Genomic DNA, 22,677 nt, shown 5'->3' with positions numbered 1-22,677 from the left:
GAATAAACACGAAACACACGTGATCGTTGTCATGCAGTGAATCCGGCCAATCGTGGGACAGCTGTGTCGTCATCAGCCCTCCTGCAACCCAGTGCAGCCGCTCTTGAGAAGCTGCGCTGGCTGAGTTTTCCGGCTACTCTCGAAATGCTCTCGCGGTACTTTGATATGTCACAGTCACGTGGAGTCGGCACTGTATCAAGTCGGACAAAATTTCTAACCGGCATGCACTGCTTCAAGTCAGCCGCCGATCGGTCTGCGCAGAGCTGTATGAAGTCGAACAAGCCTTCTTCTTTCTTCTTCTTTCCAATTTTACGGCGGTTGGCATCCAGCTTTTTGGTGCATTACCGCCCCCCTCTGCTCCGGAATATGGATCAGATAATAGATCTTATAATACAACTTTGTCCATTCTCTTTCCTACACTTACATAACACTCATTCCCCTCAAATAAACACTCACACACAAAACACACTTTAATGATCAATTAAATCCTATTGAAAAGTCCCGCCTCCCTTAAAAATAACATCAATATTCTACTCTGAGTCCCATTTACTGCGCTTAATAACCCTTTTAATGTAATCTCCTGCACCCCAATCTGCCTCAACTTATTCTTCATTACCTGCCTCTGCATTTCATATCTCTTACAACTCATAATTATATGCTCCACTGACTCCTCTTCTCGACAACCCTCACACAACCCTGTCTGGTGCTTCCCTATCAACTTTAGTGTTTTATTCAGTGAACAGTGTCCCAACCTCAACCTCGTCATCACAGCCTCTTCTTTCCTATTCCCACTTCCCACCCTATCCCCTTTAACATTTCTCTGAATTTGGTATAAATGCCTCCCTTTCTCCTCTCTATCCCACTTCTCTTGCCATCTTTTATTTATTTTCTCCCAAATTATGCTTTTAACCTCTGCTTTACTAACATTAACCTGTACTTCTACATTCTCTTTTGTTAGCGCCCTTTTAGCCAGCCTATCTGCCATCTCATTACCTGTAATGCCAACATGTGCTGGCACCCACATAAATTTAACCTGACATCCCATATGACTTAACCTTGTGTTTAATTGAAGTACTTCATACAGGATATCTTGCCGAGCTTTTGAATGGAATGACCTTAAACTTGCCAAGACTGATAAAGAATCAGAACATATTAAAACCTTTTCCTGTCTTACCTTTTCCACCCATTGTAAAGCAATTAAAATTGCCATCATCTCTACTGTATATACCCCTAAATTATTAGATGTTTTTTTACAAATTTCTACTTCTTTCCCTGGAATTGCCACCCCAAACCCTGTTTCTTCTGTCTCTGGTTTTTTAGCACCATCTGTATAAATCTGCATAAATTCACTATAGTTTCGAACAAGCCTAAAAGCACGATGGGAAACGACTTGCTGACGACACAGCTTAAAGCTCATTGGTTTAAACAACCGTGATGTATTGTTCTCTTTTAAAATGTTTGATTTTAAAACTCTGATATCATGTTTTATGTGTATGTTATGTGTGAATATTCCCAAACTATCTGACAGTGCGATCTCTTTGGGTTATGCAATTTAATTTTTATAAAAAAATAAAAAAATAAAAACACATGTGTCTGTATTAAAGAAAAAATGATTGATAAACATGTATTTGGAATGGAATTAAATAAGAAGTACTTTGGGTGTCTTGTTCAATTTATTTATTTTCATATAAAAGCAACAGAACTTGAATTACATCCAGTTTATTAGCAACACTGCACGAGCGTGAATCCCGCGATATCCATCTTTGATCTCGCAATGGTCAGATCCACTACGAGAAGCAGTGTTGCCAGATTAGAAATGTCGAAGTATCGTACCAAAACCTCAAAATTATCGTTTTTTGAGAAAAATTATCGTACACGAACCAAACACATAAAATATAGCTATTTTCCAACAATTTTATTTTCCAAATAATTTTACAGCCAATTTAAACAAGCTGTGTAATACGCTCACACTAACTGGAGGAAGTCTGGCTACTTAACTTTTTTTTGCCAAAGTGCAAAAGATATGCCGACAGTCCACATTTTGAACTAGACCATAATTAAACTATGATACAGAGAGAAAAATGTGCACAATTAACACTAGAAAGATTCAAATTCGATCTCTAAGTTGCTGTCATCATCGGATTGTGCTGTGTTGGCAGGTGTTGTTGGTTGGGGAATCCTTTTACGGTACAGATTGGATGCCATCATGGAACTGATCTAAACTGAACTGTCTTCTTCGGCAAAACTGTAGTGTAGTGTTGACGTGCGGTCGACACCATGTGGTGTGTGTGTGTGTGTGTGTGTGTGTGTGTGTGTGTGTGTGTGTGTGTGTGTGTGTGTGTGTGTGTGTGTGTGTGTGTGTATACGTGTGCTTGCGTGCAGGCAGGCGAGCCTGCGAAATGATTCGGGGTCAGAGAGAGAAGCGGTAGGAGGATGTGTGTTTGGACGAAAGACTGAAAACTCTGAAATTATCGTACATTATGGGATTTTTTTCATTATTGATCGTACATCGTACAGAGGTCAAAAATGATCGTACAAATACGATAATTATCGTACACTGACGAGAAGAGAGATCTGTCCGGCTTGCTTGCGCTTTTTTCACTCCTCCCCTCACTGCAGCCGCCTACTTTCGCATAGATTTCAGGCGATGCAAGGCGCATCTCAAACAAGCCTATTGACGATACGGAAATGACGTAAATTTGAAAAGTGAATGACGATACGGAAATGACGTCTGCTGTCCATCCACTGGTGTCCAGCCAGTGGTGTCTAGCCGGAGGTGAGTCTGCGGGGCTGCAGCTGGATGCCTCTCGCTGCTCTTGAGAAGCTGCGCTGGCTGAGTTCTCCGGCTACTCTCAAATCGCTTTCGCGGTAATTTGATGGCATATGTCACAGTCACGTGGCGTCGGCGTTGTATCAAGTCGGACAAAATTTCTAACCGGCATGCACTGCTTCAAGTCAGCCGCCGACATGTCTATGTGCGCAGAGCCGTATGAAGTCGAACAAGCCTAAAAACTTTCATCTTAGAGAGGAGGCGGGGTTGACCCCGTTGCTATGTATGACACAATCTTTTGACGACTGTGATTGGTTGGTTGTCCAAGAAGGGGAAAAAAAGTGATTTTAAGTAGTGATTACATGCGTAATTTTTCCTATTTGACCGTTCTCTCTCTCTCTCTCTCTCTCACACATACACACACACACACACACACACACACACACACACACACACACACACACACACACACACACACATTATATATGTGTATATAAATCCTTTTTATTTTTATTTACCATGCTGTTAATTTCCTATAGCCTAAGGTATTTGCTTGGCTTAGAATGAAATAAAAATTGTTCCACTCTTTCCGATTACACTGATTGCTGGCATGTCTATTTAAGTGGTGGTTTGAATGTTGGTTTTAATGTATCAAACATGGAATTTGCCCAGTTGCCAAATATCGTAATGTAGTGATTAGCCTACTTTAATTTCTGGCGCTATGGCATTTCTGTGCTGTGTTGGAGATGTTAGCGTGTCTCTAATAAGATATGTCACAAACATGATCCCTGCATGATCTAATCTATAGCGTCTTATTAACTCACTATTATTCATTGTCTGACACATTTCTTCTCCCTCTTTGTCTTTCTGCCATGTTCTCCTCTGCTAAAGAAACTCTTAAGCCTCTTAAAAGTCATCGTCCGTGCTCCTAACAATTTTGACCTTAAGACCTCTTTTAAGGGTTAAGATGTTTTCTGAATTACTTTTTTCTTTACTAGGATTTTTTCTTTAATTTTAAGAGTAAACGCCCACATTTCTAAGAATTTTCTTCGAATTTTGTCACTAGGAGCTACTCTTTGCATTAAGATTCTTTATGAATACGGGCCCAGGTGCCTGGCCTATCTTTTAATTGCTTGATGTTTTCTGAAACAAACTGCATATGCTATAGCAACTACGCATAGAGGAAGGGGAGGGCCTGTGCCCCTGCCATGATGAAAACAATCTTCATTTTCAATTTAGCAAACGTGCAAACATCTCTTCTGCTCAAGGATTCTAAATTCAAGAATCTATGATTTTAACCAGAGACAAAAAGACCTCCTAATTTCACAGATGGTAAGTTCACTTCAACATGTTTAAACCTAGGCCTACCTTTAAAATACTTGATAATTTAACGTCTTATTTCAAACAAAACAAACTATTATACACTATTTTATGTTTTATCTATGTAAGGCCGTGTTTCGCTGTGTATTAAATAAAAATATTTATACTTGATAATTTAACATTTCAAATAATATGAACTATTATTCACTATTTTATGTTTTATCTATGGAAGTCGGTGTTTGTTGTGTATTAGATTAAAATACTTGAGAGTTCGCTACAGATCACAGCGAGATCTCACAGACCGACTATTGAAGCGCGGCTCGCTGCGAGCCTGTGGACTTTAACCCATGACAGCCAGAGCGCGCAGAACTAAACACACTTCAACTAGCACCGTTTAAACATTTAAAACAAATAATTATAAATAAATCTCATATTCTTTCATATTGGTTATTTTGTAGAATCTGGAAAACATTAGTAACATTTCATCTGATCAGAAATATTTAAGGAACTGTGACTTTAGCCAGAGAGACGCATACAAATCTCATTATATAAAGTTCAACACGTTTAAAACTTACTTTAAAATACTTAATAGTAACATCTTATTTCACATATCTGTCATGGATATGGTTTTTAATTTGTCAATGCTATTTCTCATTCACCCGTTTTTCGTTTTCATTCAGACATTATGGACGTGGCTGTGAAATCTGAAAATCCATGACAGATCTCTTCATAAATATTCATATTCACATTCAAAAATCTGGAAAGCTTTCAACATAAGTGATAATAGAAAAGATTCTCAAAACAGGCAAAGTTATTTAAGTTACATGTTTAAATATACAGACAGTAGAATGGAACAATACTGTATAGAAACTCAGATGTAACAAATAATGAAGAAGAGGCCGTAAAAGCCTTTGTAGTATGAGGTTAAGCAATGGTGTGCGGGAGTGGCAGGGTTAAAGCCTTTCTCCTAGATCAACGGTTACCTTTCCTCCTCACAAAGCATTGTTAAACATGATACCAACACCAAACCCAACCGACAAGAAACCAAAAGATGAGGCAAATGGCTGGAGATCCAGAGGGGGAGAAGAACATTAACATATTCTCCTCAATGCATGTTTAACCAATAGTACCTAAATTGTACTATGTGGCAAGACTCGAGTGGAGGGTAAAGTGATTCACTATTAAATTAATCCGACTACACCACCCTGGTGGAGAGCCAGGGAAATAACTCCCAATAAGGACACACAGGTAAGTTTTACCGAGACGTGAGGAACAATACAAAAATACACTTTATTATAAAATGAAGCACACACTACTGAATGAAGCAGCTAGCCTCCCTTGCTCCACACCTAGTCCTCACTGGCTCCTGGAGAAAGAGGGAAGAGACACACATTAATAAAGTGTTGCCGGGAAGAAAAGCAACCAAAACAAAGAAAATATTGCCAAAAGCAAAACAAAGGCAATGTTGCCAAAAGCAAAACAAACAAGACTAATACAATGTTGGCAAGCAGCATAACAAACAACAAAATTGCCAGGAAGCAAAACAAACAAAAAAATATTGCCAAAAGCAAAGCAAACAAAACTAATACAAGCAAAGTATTGAAGCAAAACAGCAGCGGCATCACATATAGCGGTGTCATATAGCGTCTTCAGTTAGGGCTTAGAGATAATGATGTTCCACTCCCCATTTAAGATTTAGGTAGAACAACCACCAAACACACAGCTGTATGGTTACTCTTTGTCTACCGGCCAGCGTTCACACCTGTAGCATGTTGTTACTGAGAGTGAACTCCGCCACAAACTTGCCATAATGCCAGCACCGCTCTAACTCTGAAGAAACAAAAATGTCAGGAAGGGAAGAACCCCAACCCACGAGGACCCATACACCCGTCAAAATAAGGGACCTTAAATATTGTGGCCGCTTGCACCTCATTGGTCTGTCAAAGTCACTTAACCAGAGCCAATAGGAGGGCAACATCACTTATCCTGCCACAATTAGGATACTTTAATATCTCTATTAAGTTCACCATCATTCATTTCAGTTTATAGGCTGTCAGATGAGACCAAACATGGCATAGTTACATATTAGAACACACCCGTAAATAAACAGTATGTAGTTGAAAGCATATGTCCTGTGAAGAAAATGGTACAGACGTGTCATTGAGGTGCGAACGACTCTGTCTCTCCTGACAGAACCATCCTGTGACTGGAGTGTCACAACAGTCCTCGATCCGCATACTGATGAAACCCTTGTACTAGATAGGCATTAGCATACTGTGATGATGAAGGCCATTGTGCCATGTTTAATTCACATATATACCTTTAAAAGGCTTTTTGAAGTAGGGGAGACCGGGGACAGATGCAACATGGGGATGGGGTCAACATGTCATTTTTCTCCAATCAGAAACAAGTGAGAGTGATGACACTCACACTGCACATGCACAGTTAGACCCTCCACCCACCAAGAAGACAGTAGACATATTCAACCTCTTCTGCTTATTGATCAAAACTTGTTTTGGAGGTATCAAAGTAAATTTTTTCATGAGATGTATTTTTGTCATACTGTCCTGACATTTTTTATGAATTAATCAAAACTTACTTAGTTTGAATTATTGTTTTGTTGACTTCTAAGTGACATGGTTAGCATGTGTCAGAGTCAGTGTGTCTAGCAGGCGTATGATGTTCTGTCATGGCTGATAGGTTCGGGGACTTGCAACAAGTTATAAATTGCATGTTTAATAAAAGTTTGTTGCATTGCAAATTGTTCAATTCTTCCTGTCTGACACTGAAATATGGAGAGATTGAATAGCATCTGTAACGCCTGCACACTGAATCTATGTAGGCCTATGTTCTACACATGAACAAACAAAACTCAACTGTTATTTGATAAATATGACTAAATAAATAAATAATAGGCTACAATAATTTTATTGTATAAATAAATAATACTATAATATAGTAGGCCTAAAACAGTTAATATTTTCAGAATTCTATGCTCATTGAGACAAAAAGCTAAAGTTAATTAGTGAAATTTAAGGTATTTTTAACGTGTTGCAACCGTCCCCTGGGCTGGGGTCAACGTCTGGCTTCTTCCATTCAAATAAACACTGTGAACGATATGTCATATTGCAGATGTAATCATCTTTAAATGGTATGGGTAATAAGCAGACAGATGCAAGTTTAATATATACAAATTTGGTTGGTCTAGTCCAAATACTCTCTGAGTAACTTTGAATAACGGAGAAATTCAAAAAGTGTTGCAAATTTCCCCGGTCTCCCCTACTAGGGCAGTAAAGAGTTCTGCCCATATTTGCTTAGCCCTACAATCAGACGAAAACAACATAACTCTGTTTTATGATTGTAAATTTGCATGTGCAAATTCAGAAGTTGGCAACCCTAGCTATATGACCAGTGGTAATACACAGACCTGTTTATTTGTCTGTGTGTGCATGCCATTCAGGTGAGGATGGGCCTGGATACTGTACTGGAAGCCCAGTACATACTGATTCATACCTCACGCAGAAAGTCCAGAAGTGAGATTCATATAGGCTAAGTATTAAACTTATGACGTTTCAGGAAATGCCTTATATAATAAGTTATTATATAAGGCATTTCCTGAAACGTCATACGTTTTATTATTATTAATAACATGCAAATAGAGACGTTTCAACTGATGAAACATGAAGACAAACACATGATAGCGATAATATATCTGTGTTCATCAAGTATTTTCATAAGAATGATTTATGTCTTTAAAGGGATAGTTCACCCTAAATTTGAAGATTTACCTGTATTAACAAGGAAAATGTAATATTTGGTATTTTTATGAAAGATGAAACGCATGACTTGGCAGTTAACATATTTATTATTCTTGAGAAATTCTTTTTACACAAGAATAGATTCCTGAAAACACTTCCAAACTTTTACGTTTTTCATAAGAAACTGTGTCATACTTAACGTTAAAATTAATGAAGACTTTAACTCTACTTTGATAGAGGATCTTAAACTTGCTGAAACCCCCTAGTCTTTTATTTATTAATTATTAACTTGAATGTATTTTTATTTTATTTCTTTATTTTATTTTACTTTATTTATTTAGGCTATATTTTCTTTATCTTATGCTATGGTGCTTGTCTGTTGTCTGATTAAGACATTTCATATTTTGTACCAGGCCATTTATCGTTGTTTCTATTGTTCAATAAAATTCTTTGCAAAAAAAAAAGAAAGAAAAAAAAAGTATGCCAACTTGGGCATCAACTGATGACGTTTCACAAGAACAAATTAACCAGAGACGCGTCCAGAGGTGCCGCGCGCTCTCGCGATCCGCCAAAACACAAGACTTCATCTCAGGTAACATGCTCTTTTTTCCTCACCATTCTACTCCTTCAACTCTACCCTTATATTTCTTTACTTCCAAGTAATTGACTTCCCCTCCTCCATTCGGCATTTAAACATAAAAACATAAAACAACATAAAAAACTCGTTTTTCCGTACTGCCAAACAGGGCGTGCACAATAATGTGGTGTAAGATCAGACAAGATAATATCTTTGGTGTCTTTTATTTTCTCTAGCTCATCAGTGTCATGGCCTCTATTTGCACAAACTTTATTTTATTTTAATTTCTGTTAAAGTAGCCTATGTAATTGAATTTTGTAAGTTCCAGTTGACTCTTTTGCTATAGCTATATATATATATATATATATATATGTATGTATGTATGTACAGTGTATGTATGTAGGCTACGTACATATATAAATAATATAATATAATATAATGTGACGAAGCACGACCTTTTTCAGGCAGATAAAACTGGCTGCTTGAGAATCAACCAATCAGGAGCGTCACTGCGCTCTGCGGCTCGCGGGAGCAGACAGTTTAAAGGGATACTCCACTTTTTTCGGAAATATGCTCATTTTACAACTCCCCCAGAGTTAAACAGTTGAGTTTTACCGTTTTAGAATCCATTCAACCGAACTCCGGGTCTGACGGTACCACTTAGCATAGCTTAGCATAGATCATTGATTCTGACGAGTCCAGTAGCATTTCTTTCAAAATGACCAAAGAGTTTCAATATTTTTCCTATTTAAAACTTGACTCTTCTGTAGTTAAACCGTGTACTAAGATCGACGGAAAATGAAAAGTTGCGATTTTCTAAGCCTATATGGCTAGGAACTATACTCTCATTCCGGTGTAATAATCAAGGAACTGTGCGGCCGTACCATGGGTGCAGCAGGCGTAATGATATGACGCAGCGCATGAAAATAGGTCTATAGGTTAGACAAACTTAGTCCCGGTCACGTTGGAAGAAGTTACCGAGCTGGGGACTATTTTCAGGCGCTGCGTCATATCATTACGCCTGCTGCACCCATGGTACGGCCGCACAGTTCCTTGATTATTACACCGGAATGAGAGTATAGTTCCTAGCCATATAGGCTTAGAAAATCGCAACTTTTCATTTTCCGTCGATCTTAGTACACGGTTTAACTACAGAAGAGTCAAGTTTTAAAAAGGGAAAATATTGAAACTCTTTGGTCATTTTGAAAGAAATGCTACTGGACTCTTCAGAATCAATGATCTTAGAAAATCGCAACTTTTCATTTTCCGTCGATCTTAGAACATCTTGTCTGCATTCTCATCGATCCCCCTTGGTGGTCACAAACTTTTAAAGACCAGTCAATTTATACAGTCCTTAGAGTAAAAATGATTGATAAACACGTCTTTGGTATAGCCTATGTAATTAAATGGGTGTCTTGTTCATTATAATTATTTTCATATAAAAGCAACAGAATTTAAATTACATCCAGTTTATTAGCAACACTGTGCACGAGCGTGAATCCCGTGAATCCCGCGATATCCATCTTTGATCTCACAGGTGTCAGATCCACTGCGAGAAGAGAGATCTGTCCGTCTTGCCTGCGCTTTTTTCACTCCTCCCCTCACTGCAGCGCCTACTCTCGACTCGACTACATTTCAGGCGAGTCTAGGCGCATCTCAAACAAGCCTAATATCATCCATTTTGCAATTTGGAATTGCACAAATGTTTATGAATTATTTTTCCCAGTAAGCCTGACAGCAGCAGAAATGGCACGTTTATTTTGTCTCTTGAAGTAACCTGTCTTGTAGTTCAGCTTGTTCCTCCGAGTGTTGAAGGCTGCTCCTCCCCTTAACTTGTATCAACCTGATACAGACCTATGTAGACAAAACACCTGTGTTCACTCAGTTTAAACTCAACCCTTCCAACCAAGTGTTTGCTACAGGATACAGCTTTAGGAGCCACTGCACTACAGAGGTTAGTCTTTGTTAAAGTGTGAGTTATTGACGCTGCCCGTTCCATCTTAAATGACGCGAACTTCGATGTTTGATGGCTTCTTATTGACGCTCAACTAAGGGATTGTGTTACTTTTATGTATATTTTCAGAATAAAAGAATAATGTTTAAAAAAAAAAAATGCAAATAGCACTGATATATCAGCGAAAATGGACTGTAAAAATATAAAGGCACACTAATATGTAACGGGCTATGTAACAACACCGCGAAATGGCCAGAAAGTGCAATAGGCGGCTCATTGTGTAAAGTGCCAAATTCAAAGCTTCATAAAAAAAAGAATTCCACAGTAATAATGGCTCAAAATTAGGATTTCGTTAGAGGAGTAACTCTATTATAATGGTCGCACTCCAGTTCACATGCAATGCTATATTTCCTAATTATATAGTCTGCTATATTTGCTTCTCATTTATTAAATCTAGACAATTGGTTGATGAAACATCGATTAAAATTAAGATACAATTGATACAAAACAAAATTTACTTTAAAGAAAGGCTTTATACAAAACAAAACATTATATTATGTATAGTTTGTGGTATTAGCTCACTTTTCGGCAAAACCTCTGTTGGCTTTTATTATTTGAGACATAAAAACTTGTGTTAAAGTTATGCAAATGGTTAATTATTTGTATGACTACATCACAAAGAGTCAAGTCTTGTAAAAGCATTAGATTGAAAACATTGAAATTTTATAAAGTGTGTAAATAATTGAAACAGTTCAAAATGGCCTTTCTTTAAATGCAAATGTTCTTTATTTCATTCGTGAAAGTAAAGCATACTCACTAATCTCCTAATTACAAGAAGAAAAACTGCTCTTAAACTGGGTGTGTGACAGGCTGTGGAATGTTGTTTGCCGGTTAAAGCAAAACAAATTCTTTTAACTGAATTTTTCCTTGGGCAAACCACATTACATAGCCTGTCACATGGAAAACAGGCTATATTCTTTATACAGACTGTATAAAGAATATAGCCTGTTTTCCATGCAATAAACCCTTTTAAAATGTGATTTTAAGCTCGTTTTTACTAATTATTACTGTTATTATTAATAATAATAATTTTGCATGCAGCTGCCACACACAAATATAATTCAATTGCAATTACAATATTTTATTTTATTTTTTATTAATTGAAAAACTGTGCAGCCCTTTCATCTCTATCCATGATATTGATAATAGAAGGATGATTGGATGAGGGATGGATGTATGGATATCTATCTATACAGATGCACAAAAAATATCAAACTACAGATAAAATAGTACTCAATTATGTCTGTTACACACAAGTGTTACAACTAACCCCTCTGTCTGTAACAATTAACCCCACATATGAGGTATGTAACATCTGCACTTCTGTCACTTACAGTGCAACTGTATGAAAATGGTAGGTCCTAGAAAAAACTTTAAGTGTTCATTTGTAGCAGAGATGTGTATGTTGCTTGTGTAAAAAAAAAAAGATTAATCTAACTTAATTATTTTTTAAATAATTGAGCCAAAACCAAAATGTGTTAGGTTGTGCCCCGCGCTCTCCATACCACTGAGGCTAAAAGTCATAGGCTTCAATGCAATTTAATTGAAAGTGTCTGCACTTGTTTAGTAAGGTTTTAATTTTATTGTATTTATGCAACTAATGTAATTTGATAACTCAGTTTTTGCCATGAAGATAGCCTAAAAAAGCTATACTGCTACTAACTGAACGTGCCAAGCTTAGAACAAAAAGCTATAGGAGCCAGTAACACAACACTTTTCAAATACCCCTATGACAATAATAGGTTGGCAGTTTTTTGTTTGTTTTTTCTCACTATATGTGGGTTACAAAAGAAGTGAGCAAACGAGACATTGTGTCCATGTATTGTGTTACATGCACTCAGGATTTTTCGTGTACTTATGCTCTATTCAGTTGCGTCAGCTTCTTCCTCAGTGTCGAGTGAACTGAAACAAATAGGGAACTGTTTTAACAGGAAACTATGTACCTGTCTTTTCAGCTAGTGTCACATTTGATTCATTACCCAGAAATGCATTGCATTTTCTTGTTTTTGAAGATTTGCCAAACAGGCGAGGAATAAATGATCTGCATTCGTTCCAAATACACGGTGGCCGAGAGAGGTCAACGCGCTGCAACTGAAGAAAACACATGCAAATAGAAAAAACACCCGCAAATTAAGAAAACATCTTCATCAGTTTCACAACACATGTGTGCTCCAAATACTCACAACACAACCAAATACAGAAACGCGCTGCAAAAGTTCACAACACAAACAAATACAGAAACGCGCTGCAAATAGAACAGAACACAACGGAAATGTTTCCGGGGAACCCAATAAGTGACGGACGGACGGACGGACGGACGGACGGACGGACGTGCTTATTGCTCGTGAGCTTTACCTATGCCCTACTCTCTTAAAAGGGCAGACGGCAGAGCCCTTGAATTGGGCACTTTGGAGGGAGCGGGGCACTTGTGTGCCATTATGTTGATGAAGGGAGCAACGAAAGACAACGTAATATTTTCCTCATTATTTTCACCTGGGATGTTCCCATGACAACGCAGCGCGTGTCCATCAGCTGAATAGCCGTTCTTACCAGAAATATAATATTATTGCTGTTAACATAACTGTTGCAAATAAATATACATTTTATACAACAAAGTTTTTAAAATATGCGTTATATCTGTGTGAGTGTCTCAACTATAAAACTTGCCGTCTCATATTTGGACCCTAGCTGCATTCTAACATTTCTTATGAAACTTATTTTAACATAACATGACAAAATGTGTACAATGTAACTGATGTATAGATTAATGTCTTTCCCTCATGTTCTTTATCTCTATCTTTATTTATTTATTTTAGTCTTCAGCTCATTGTTCTTTTTAGTATTCTTATGACATTGAACATATTGTAAATACATTTTGTATATTGTATACAAAGTTGTATGCCATAAACGTGTCATCTCTGTATGTTTTGCAAAAAAATTAAATAATAATAAAAGTAGACAGCTGTAAGCACGTCCTAGCCGGGTCCGTCACTTATTGGGTTCCCCGGAAACATTTCCGTTGTGTTCCGTTCTATTTGCAGCGCGTTTCTGTATTTGTTTGTGTTGTGAACTTTTGCAGCGCGTTTCTGTATTTGGTTGTGTTGTGAGTATTTGGAGCACACATGTGTTGTGAAACTGATGAAGATGTTTTCTTAATTTGCAGGTGTTTTTCTATTTGCATGTGTTTTCTTCAGTTGCAGCGCGTTGACCTCTCTCGGCCACCGTACCACTATATATTTTGATACTTATCAATTAAAATATAAAACATTAAAGCTAATCGTTTGATATGGTTTGTTATTCATTCATTGGTTTGAATAAGAGTCTACTAATGAGAGAATGTAACTATTAAACATGTTCAAGATGATTAAACATGTAGCAATTAAAAATGTTCAAGATGATGATTAACGTTCATTGCTGTTGCTATTATAGCCTACATGCCTTAAAAAGGCTCTTCCACAAATGAAGGCCTCTAAACGGTCTTAAATTGGTGCAGGAAGTCTTAAAAGATCATAGTCATGGCATTAAATGTTGCATGAGGGATTGTTTTACTGTTGCGTTTTGTTTTAAGAGAAGGTGTCATTTCTGTGCCATTAGCGGCTATCAGATTCATCTGTCAGTACCCGTGGAAGAACTTGACAAACCTGCTTTTCTTTTCTGATCTACTGGTTTGATGTAGTTGGATAGGGTATATTTACATTATTGATGATGACAACATGTTTGCTAGAACTTTTTGTTTACAATTTCAAATTTGCAGAAAAAATACTTGAGTATCTGCAATGCTAGTTTTGCATGTTTACATGCATTTAGTTTATAATGGTCTGAGTCATTATTATTAATCTAGGACGAGATTTGTATTGAAAAACCAGAGGGATGTTCTTTTCAGAAAAATTGTAAAATGAATAAAAAGTAACGGAGATCTGTTGAAAGATGTATATTTAAAATGTTGTTTTAAATACAGCTCCTCAATTGCTCCCTAGACATTTACTGTACATTAAGGGAACATATTAAAGCATTGTGTTCCCATAACCCAGATAGTATGTCATATAATCATATATGAAAGTTCCTATATATTTGTATTTTCAGAATTTGACTGTGTGTGCATTTTTTTGAGACATTTCTTTTTATTATTTGCTTTCATTAACAAATACTTCTTTTTGTCCTTCTCCTCAGATCCGAAAATGTTCATCACAAATGGCTCATCGCTGTGTCGTCTGAGTCTAATAGTGATGTTTGCAGGTTTAATCTCTCTGATAATCATGTTTTTTTGGTTATCACCTTCAAACAACTGTCCACCTCCACTTCTTATTCCTACACAATACAACTCTGACACGAGCAAGAGCTCTCTTACGGGTGCAGCAGAAGACAAACCTATTCTTCTGATGTGGTTCTGGCCTGAAGATTTCAGATTCGACCTGAATGACTGCAAAAATATTTTCAATATCGACAGTTGTCTGTTGACGGTTAATAGATCACTCTACAGCGAAGCAGACGCTGTCCTCATTTATCACAAGTCCATCAGTTGGGACCTGACCAACCTTCCTCCATCTCCTCGTCCTCCGTTCCAGAAGTGGATTTGGTTTCATCTAGAATCACCGACCAACACTCAGAAAAAACCAGGTCTGGAAAACCTGTTCAATCACACTCTCAGCTACAGACAGGATGCTGATATTTTTACCAGGTTGCATTTGACTGTCAGGAAGAAACCAGATGAGGAGTTTGTAATTCCCAAAAAGGATAAACTAGTGTGTTGGATTGTGAGTAACAATGCTGCCGGCACAGGTGTCGGCACAAGGAACCAGTTTTATCAAGAATTCAGCAAATACATCCAAGTGCATATGTTCGGAAAGGCTTATGCAAAGTTCTTGGATCATACCGAATACTATCCTACCCTAGCTAGCTGCAAGTTTTACCTTTCCTTTGAGAACTCCATCCACAAGGACTACATCACTGAGAAGATAAATGGGCCGCTTGCTGCAGGAACCGTCCCTGTGGTTCTGGGTCCTCCCAGAAGAAACTATGAAAACTTTTATCCCGGCGATGCCTTCATTCATGTGAATGACTTCCCAGATGCAAAGTCACTAGCAGAATATCTGCTTCAGCTGGACAAGGACGAAGAAGCATATAGCAGGTTCTTTAACTGGAGGAAATATCTCTCTCCAACTCCTCATTTACTGCGGCAGCAGGAGTTTGATCTGCCCATATGCACTGCTTGTGATTATATAGCTACACACAAGGAATATAAAGAAATTCACGATCTCTATGAATGGTATTTCAATTAATCGATGATCACCTATGATTGTGGAGTTTGTTACATATGTCGATGATTTTTATAGTGTTTTGATCCTTGCTCTTTTGTAAATTTGGATTCAAAAAAACTGGCAAAAGTGAATAAATGTTATTTCTCTCGGGAGGTTGTTCAGAATGTTTTGGGTCAGTGAGATTTTTTTTTTTTATATGTTTTTGCATTTATTTAATCAAAATCTTATCAAAAACGTATTTTCCCCAGACACAAATTTGTATATTCTATCAATCAACATTAAAAATCATAACTCATAAGAAACCCTCCAAATATGACCTTTTATAATACTGATCTCACAATATATTTTGAAACCCTTTCAAACATGAGCTCACACAACAAAACATTTATAAAAACAAGACAAATTTAATGCATTTCAAAAATGCATGTAACTGCTCTAATATTATAGCACTTTATCGCATTGTTATTGTAATTGTTTTACATACATGTTCATTTTAAAATATATTTATTCTTTTTTTATGCTCTGAACTGTACCACAATGCCTTATATTTGTCTTGTATTTTTTGCATTGTATTTGTCTGTAATTGAATTTAAAAAATGGTTTGTGTAAAAAAAAAAAATTACAAATAAAAATAAAACCATTAAAAATCATTATTATAATATAAATGGGAAATAGTGCTCTCAGCTGTAAGCAGCAATTAAGGGGCATCACAGAGGCTCAAAATCAATGCAGTGAGCATCAGACCAACTGCAAACATGACTAAAGACATTTGGACACTATTTAAAACAAAATGGTTGAAAGCCCATTTTTAAACAATTACTTGTAGTGTGACATATTTACTTTTGACCGATAGGTGGCACTGGCACCAAATTGATCAGTGCTCAGTGTTGAGTGACAATTACACACATCGGCTACAAGTGACAGTGCTGGGTACAATATCCCTCCACGGCTGCATTCCAGTCCAACATTGTCATGCCCTGCCTTCACTCGCTAACTTTCCTCCGTCTCGTTCACTCGGATGTAGGAGAGCGGGGCACAAACTAACGCTTTTGGACTTTCTCAGTTTGTGTAAATCTACTTATGGTTCAGACAGAGTATTTATTTTATCCCACATGTCTAGTACAATTATGTGGTTTTGTTTTATTAATACAGCGTATACTTTTTTCTTGACATACCCCGAAAGAATGGAAGTGAAATGTGACAACATGCCCCATAGTACATGGGGAACATTGTAACATGACCATATGACAGCTTAAAATGTTATCTGATCTAATAAAAAAAAATATACAAGACAAACTAAAATATTTTCTAAATAAAATACAACTATTAACTTTTTCATATAAAATAATGGCATTTTTTTATAATTAAATATAAACTCATTTTTGAGTTTTGACTACGAACACAGGAAAACACAGCTATACAACATAATTCAAAAAATAAATAATTAGTAATTTCTGAACATTGACTCTAAGTCTTTATTCACCTTTTTCTCCTGTATTCTCAACAGAATTAATAAAAGTATAGAATATAATAGCATATTTCGAATAGGGGCACATTGTAACGCAGTGTGACAACATGCCCCCGCCTGCACAACTGGGATTTAAACCCGGCTAGTGTCTTCCGCTAGTTAGCGAAGCATTAAAGAACTACCTCAACTATCAGAACAATATCAGATTTGTCTAATTTTAAATAAACACAAAAAATAGAGATGAAAAATTAACTTAAGTGAGAAATTTACTTTTGCTATGGTATGCTAAATGTCTATGGATATCTTCCAAAAAAAGTAATAATTTGGCGCAATTTTTCTCTATATAGTGTTGATATGGCAACTAGTAAATACACCAAGTTTCGTCATGCTAGCATGTGTGGAAGTATTTAAAACAAGTGTGTTACAACTAGCCCCGTGTTACGTTGTGCCCGCGCTCCCCTACGTCATTGCGAGTGCCCACTACTGGCGGCACGTCCTAAGCCCCCCTTGGTCACTTGGAATCAGCTGTGGAGTTGATTTATTATTTACATTTGTTTTCCCTTTAAGAATTTGTTTAATGCAGCATCCAAATGTATATATGGTGTTTGGGTTGTTTTCAATAATAAAAAAAAAAGAATTAATATATCATAGAGTTGTTTGTTGTGGTGGTGTTAGACGAGATCTGTGGTGACGTCACAACAATCGTTGTTAAAAAGGCTCTCCAATCTGTATTAATATAGTTATAAAAGAGACACTAATGCCCCCTTGTGGCTAAATACATATTAAGTTAAGCTTTGAAGTGCGTTCCACTTCGTGAAGTGGACGAGGGAAGTTTATATGGACAGACCCTCGTTCCCTCGATTTTGACCGAGGGAGCGAGTCTGCTTCGAATGTACACTTCAGGCACCTATGTCCCACAATGCAGTACGATTGTGACGTCACCACATATCTCGTCTAATCACCACCACACAGACAACTCTATGATATATTAATTATAATGTTTTAAATTTAAAACAACCCAAACACACCTATAAACATTTGGATGCTGCATTAAACAAATTATTAAAGGGAAAAAAATTTAAATAATAAATCAACTCCACAGCTGATTCCAAGTGATCAAGGGCTTAGGACGTTCCAGTTCAGCCCATTGCAGTTTCCGCCAGTAGTGGGCACTCGCAATGACGTACATCCGAGTGAACGAGACGGAGGGAAGTTAGCGAGTGAAGGGCATGACAATTTTGGACTGGAACGCAGCAATAGAATTAACGGAACAGTCTAGCTATCGGGGCGTGGTCTATTGCACATAACTTACACAGAAGAAGTTTGATGGAGTTATGCTGCTTGTTAGATCGATTCTACAGAGTGCGTTCATTTGGACCGCTCCTCGGTCCAAATCGAGGGAACGAGGGTCTGCCCATCTAAACTTCCCTCGTCCACTTCACGAAGTGGAACGCACTTCAAAATGGCGGCGGGGATTCCCCCGAGGAGAAGTGCTTAGGGAAGTTCGCGAGTGCGTGTCTAAAAGTGGACTGGAACGCAGCAATAGTGCGGTCCGCCTTGCTCTGATGTCATGCTGACGTATGTCAAAAAACTCTCGCGAGTGCAAGGCAGACGGATTCGAATTCTGTCGAATTCTGCAGTCGGGCGCAGTTGCTCTCCACCGACTGCGCTGATCAAAAGCATGATGGGAAACGACTTGCTGGCGACACAGCTTAATGCTCATAAACAACCGTGATGTATTGTTCTCTTTTAAACTGTTTGATTTTAAAACTCTGATCTCATGTTTTTATGTGTATAAATTATGTGTTTTTATTCCCAAACTCTCTGACAGTGTGATCTATGGTTTATTTGATTGTTGTTATATATATATATATATATATATATATATAAAACATGTATGTAATTAAAGTAAAAATGATTGATAAACACATCTTTGGTATGTTATTAAATGGGTGTCTTGTTCATTATAATTATTTTCCTATAAAAGCAACAGAACTTAAATTACATCCAGTTTATTAGCAACACTGTGCACGAGCGTGAATCCCGTGAATCCCGCGATATCCATCTTTGATCTCACAGGTGTCAGATCCACTGCGAGAAGAGAGATCTGTCCGTCTTGTTTGCACTTTTTTCACTCCTCTCCTCACTGCAGCGCCTACTCTCGACTACATTTCAGGCGAGTCTAGGCGCATCTCAAACAAGCCTAATGTATAATAAAGCTTGGATTCGATTCCTCAGTCCTCATTTTCTTTCCTTGCAGCCTTCCCTCGCACCAGGGGGAGGAGCTGAGACAAGAGGAAAGGAAACGAGGATGAACAAATAAGATTTGAGAAGCACCCCTTGTCAAATCTTTCCAGAGATGCGGCCTTAGATGCAGTTTGGCATTATGCCATCAAATTCCTTGATTCGGTATACAAAACGGTTTTGTCTGTTGACACAAAATCCAAAGCTTTTTGCTGGCATGGGCTGAAGATGATCTGACTCGAATTTGGTGAAAATCGGATAGGATTCTATTATAGGGATTCTATAATAGGAATCTATTAAGACCAGTTTCATTACATAGGCATGCTGCACCGAATCTAAAGAGACCAATCAAGATTTTTGTTCAAACTGTTCAAAAGTTATTAGCAAAAATGCCAATTTTTCCTATCTCGTGACCACAGGTCATGGTTGTCTTAAACACCAAGTTTAGTCAGAATATGCTAAAGCATTGCAGAGATAGCCGTGCCCTTGTTACACAAGGTATAAACTCTGAATGCAAATTCCCATTGTCAGCTCATGTTTCCATGTGAAAGAAGTTTCTGCCTCGGTCTGAGTAGGCCTACTTAACGAAATGCTACAAGAGGCTCGGGGCGATTTTTAGTTCAGATCAGCCCGTTCATACATTCAGCATTATGTATTTTTCTAATGTCAGGTTTTCATCTTTTCTCTTTATTCCAGTACATTTGATGTTTTGTATATATTATCTTTGAACTGATTATGTAATTGGCATGATACATTTAGGTCCGTGTACTTTTTGATAATTTCATTTCTCATTTCACGTTTTTACGTTTAGTTTAAAAAACGAAAAATTTGATTTTGGCTCGATTTAGAATTTTTCGTTTGTTTGTTTCTGGTCACGTAATTCGTGCTGCTGCAACTTGCAAGCAACCCCAATAATGTGAGCCACAGTATAGCCTATGACAGAATATTTTAGCATGATGCATTTCCCATTGATAAATACAGTGCAAATAGTTCTGTCTCTTTGGATAAAAGGGAAGTGGAAATAATAGGCTGAACTGTAGGCCTACCATGATAATATGTCCGTAACATTAGATGTCCGTAGATGACCTACCCATAACTGTGTCACGGTTTTGTTTTTGGGTTTGTTCACGTCATGTTTCTTTGTCTGTCATGTGTTCCCTTGTAAGTCATGTGATCCTGCCATATGTTCCCTTGTCTGATGTGTCATGTTGTCATTGTTTCATTGTTCACAGGTGTCCCTTGTCTAGTCATTAGTCTTGTGTGTATTTAAGGCCTCATGTTTTCCATGTGTCCGGTGTCCGGTGTCCATTTTACAGAATACTTGACCCAAAACCATGAACCCAGCAGTTGACCTTCTTCGTCAGGACAACCAGGATACCATTTTGCTAGAGACCACCTTCCTTTGTGTGCCAGTTATCTCTAAACTCTTAAAGGAACACTCCACCGTTTTTTCATATTAAACTGTTATTCCCTTAACTAAGACGAGTTGATGCATACCTTTCTCGTACAGTTACAATACAGTTACACGAGTAGATACACGACCAAGTATGGTGACACAAAATAAAACGTGCCGCTTTTCTAAGTGGGTAAAAAGGATAATTATAATGTATGGCGGAATAGCACTTGGGAGCACTTCGACTCGGCGCAGACTACTCGTGTAACTGTATTTAAATAGGGAAAACGTGGAGGTGTTTGGTCGCTTCTAACTTCATCTCTGTCTGGATCCTAATGAATGAACTGGGCTAAGCTAAGTGTTATCAAAGTGTCGCCGCGCAACAGAGCGATTGAGTGCACGCACTGAGACGAGAGAGGTATCTATCAACTCGTCTTAGTTAAGGGAATAACATAGTTTAATATGAAAAAACGGTGGAGTGTTCCTTTAAAAACCTTATTACCTTTTGTTTTACTTATTTGGGAATGAGACACTTAATTTCAAATGATACTAAACATGTATAATACTCTGATAATTATTCACATTAAAACATATAGATTATTGTGTGAGTTTTGGTGATCTTAGCATGAGGGAGAAGGAGTGGGGGATGAGGAGGTGAGACTTTCGTCTCGATAGTGCACAAGGGTGAGTTCAAATGTTAATTTCCTTTGTTCTCTCAGAGAGTAGCTCTCTCTTCCAGTTCTTCCAGTTTTTCCAGTCTTAAACATATCTGTAGCTCAGCCCTGGATATTTGACTTCACCACCTTAGGGATGGTTCCCCCAGCAAACACATTTGCGTTGTGGCAAGTTCTGGCAACGTCTGTGGCACGTTGCATTTCTTCTATGGCAACGTCACTGTCTACGTGCTCGCAACATTGTAACAACGTAGAATTGTAAGACGCGCCAGGGCTGTGGCAACGTTGTTGCGCGACATTCAGCAACTGAGAGACGACGTTCTGACAATTCATTTTTTTTATGCTATATATAGATATCCCCCATCTAGCATGTTATGTTTTGTGGTTTACTTTTAAAATATTGTTTATCCTTATTATTATTTATGGGCCTAACAGTGAATTCATTATAATCAACACCGGCAAGAGTAGTCTACTCTTTGAAGAGTAAAAATGACATAGAAGGTTAGCTAATTCAACTTTATTAAAACTGCATATGGTAATCAAATTGCACTTCCAAAAGTCATACATTTGTGAAAAAAAAGAAAGAAAGAAAAACAAAAAACATATTATACAGGGAGTGGACTAACATTAACTAGCATGAGAAAATCTAGCAAAGAAACCAATGAGACGACAAATCAAAGGAAAACATAAATAGGTGTGAAAGCAGTTACAATTTAATTATTATTTTTTTGCTATGTGCAAATGTTCATCATAAGCTTTTGTGTGTCTAGGGTAAATGGATGTGCAATGAAAAATAAGCTATTGTACATCTGACACATTTAAAACCTGCTATACTGAATATACTGGCTAAACTCCAACATGACATACCAGGCCAAAGAGTCTTTCACAGGTTCAGTATGTTAACCCTTAGAGACCAACTGGAACACAATCAGTACCTTTTATAGGTTACACATAGAAGCAGTTCATACTTTATATTACTTTCTACTTTATCAAACTTATATTATTGCTCAAATATGTATCTTAACACGTTTGACAGGAATTTGCAATCTGAATCACACAATATGGCCATTGACTACTGACATACATATTGCTGATTGTTTATGATGAAATGTAGAAATCTTCTAAGTATTTGATCTGTAATATTTTGTTGTCAAAGTCTAAACAGGTAAAGTAATAGAAACACTTTCACACAACATTCAAC

The 22,677-nt window shown here is 37.4% G+C and overlaps 2 protein-coding genes across 2 annotated transcripts in view; one reads left to right on the top strand and one right to left on the bottom strand.

The window, feature by feature from the left end:
* Positions 1-22,677, bottom strand: part of LOC309512341 (4-galactosyl-N-acetylglucosaminide 3-alpha-L-fucosyltransferase 9-like) — a 176,477-nt gene that overhangs the window by 152,273 nt on the left and 1,527 nt on the right. The gene's annotated exons all lie outside the window — the stretch shown is intronic.
* On the top strand, positions 10,055-15,861 carry LOC309512061 (4-galactosyl-N-acetylglucosaminide 3-alpha-L-fucosyltransferase 9-like). The gene is made up of 2 exons (XM_082187463.1): positions 10,055-10,064; positions 14,610-15,861. Exon 2 carries the CDS (start codon positions 14,618-14,620, stop codon positions 15,716-15,718), a length of 1,101 nt encoding a protein of 366 aa, XP_082043589.1. The 5' UTR covers positions 10,055-10,064; positions 14,610-14,617; the 3' UTR covers positions 15,719-15,861.

This window comes from Leuciscus leuciscus, assembly GCF_965113295.1.
Source record: "Leuciscus leuciscus genome assembly, chromosome: 13".
NCBI lineage: Eukaryota > Metazoa > Chordata > Actinopteri > Cypriniformes > Leuciscidae > Leuciscus > Leuciscus leuciscus.
Note: the sequence above shows the minus strand (reverse complement) of the source record. Positions and strands in the feature narration are given on the sequence as shown.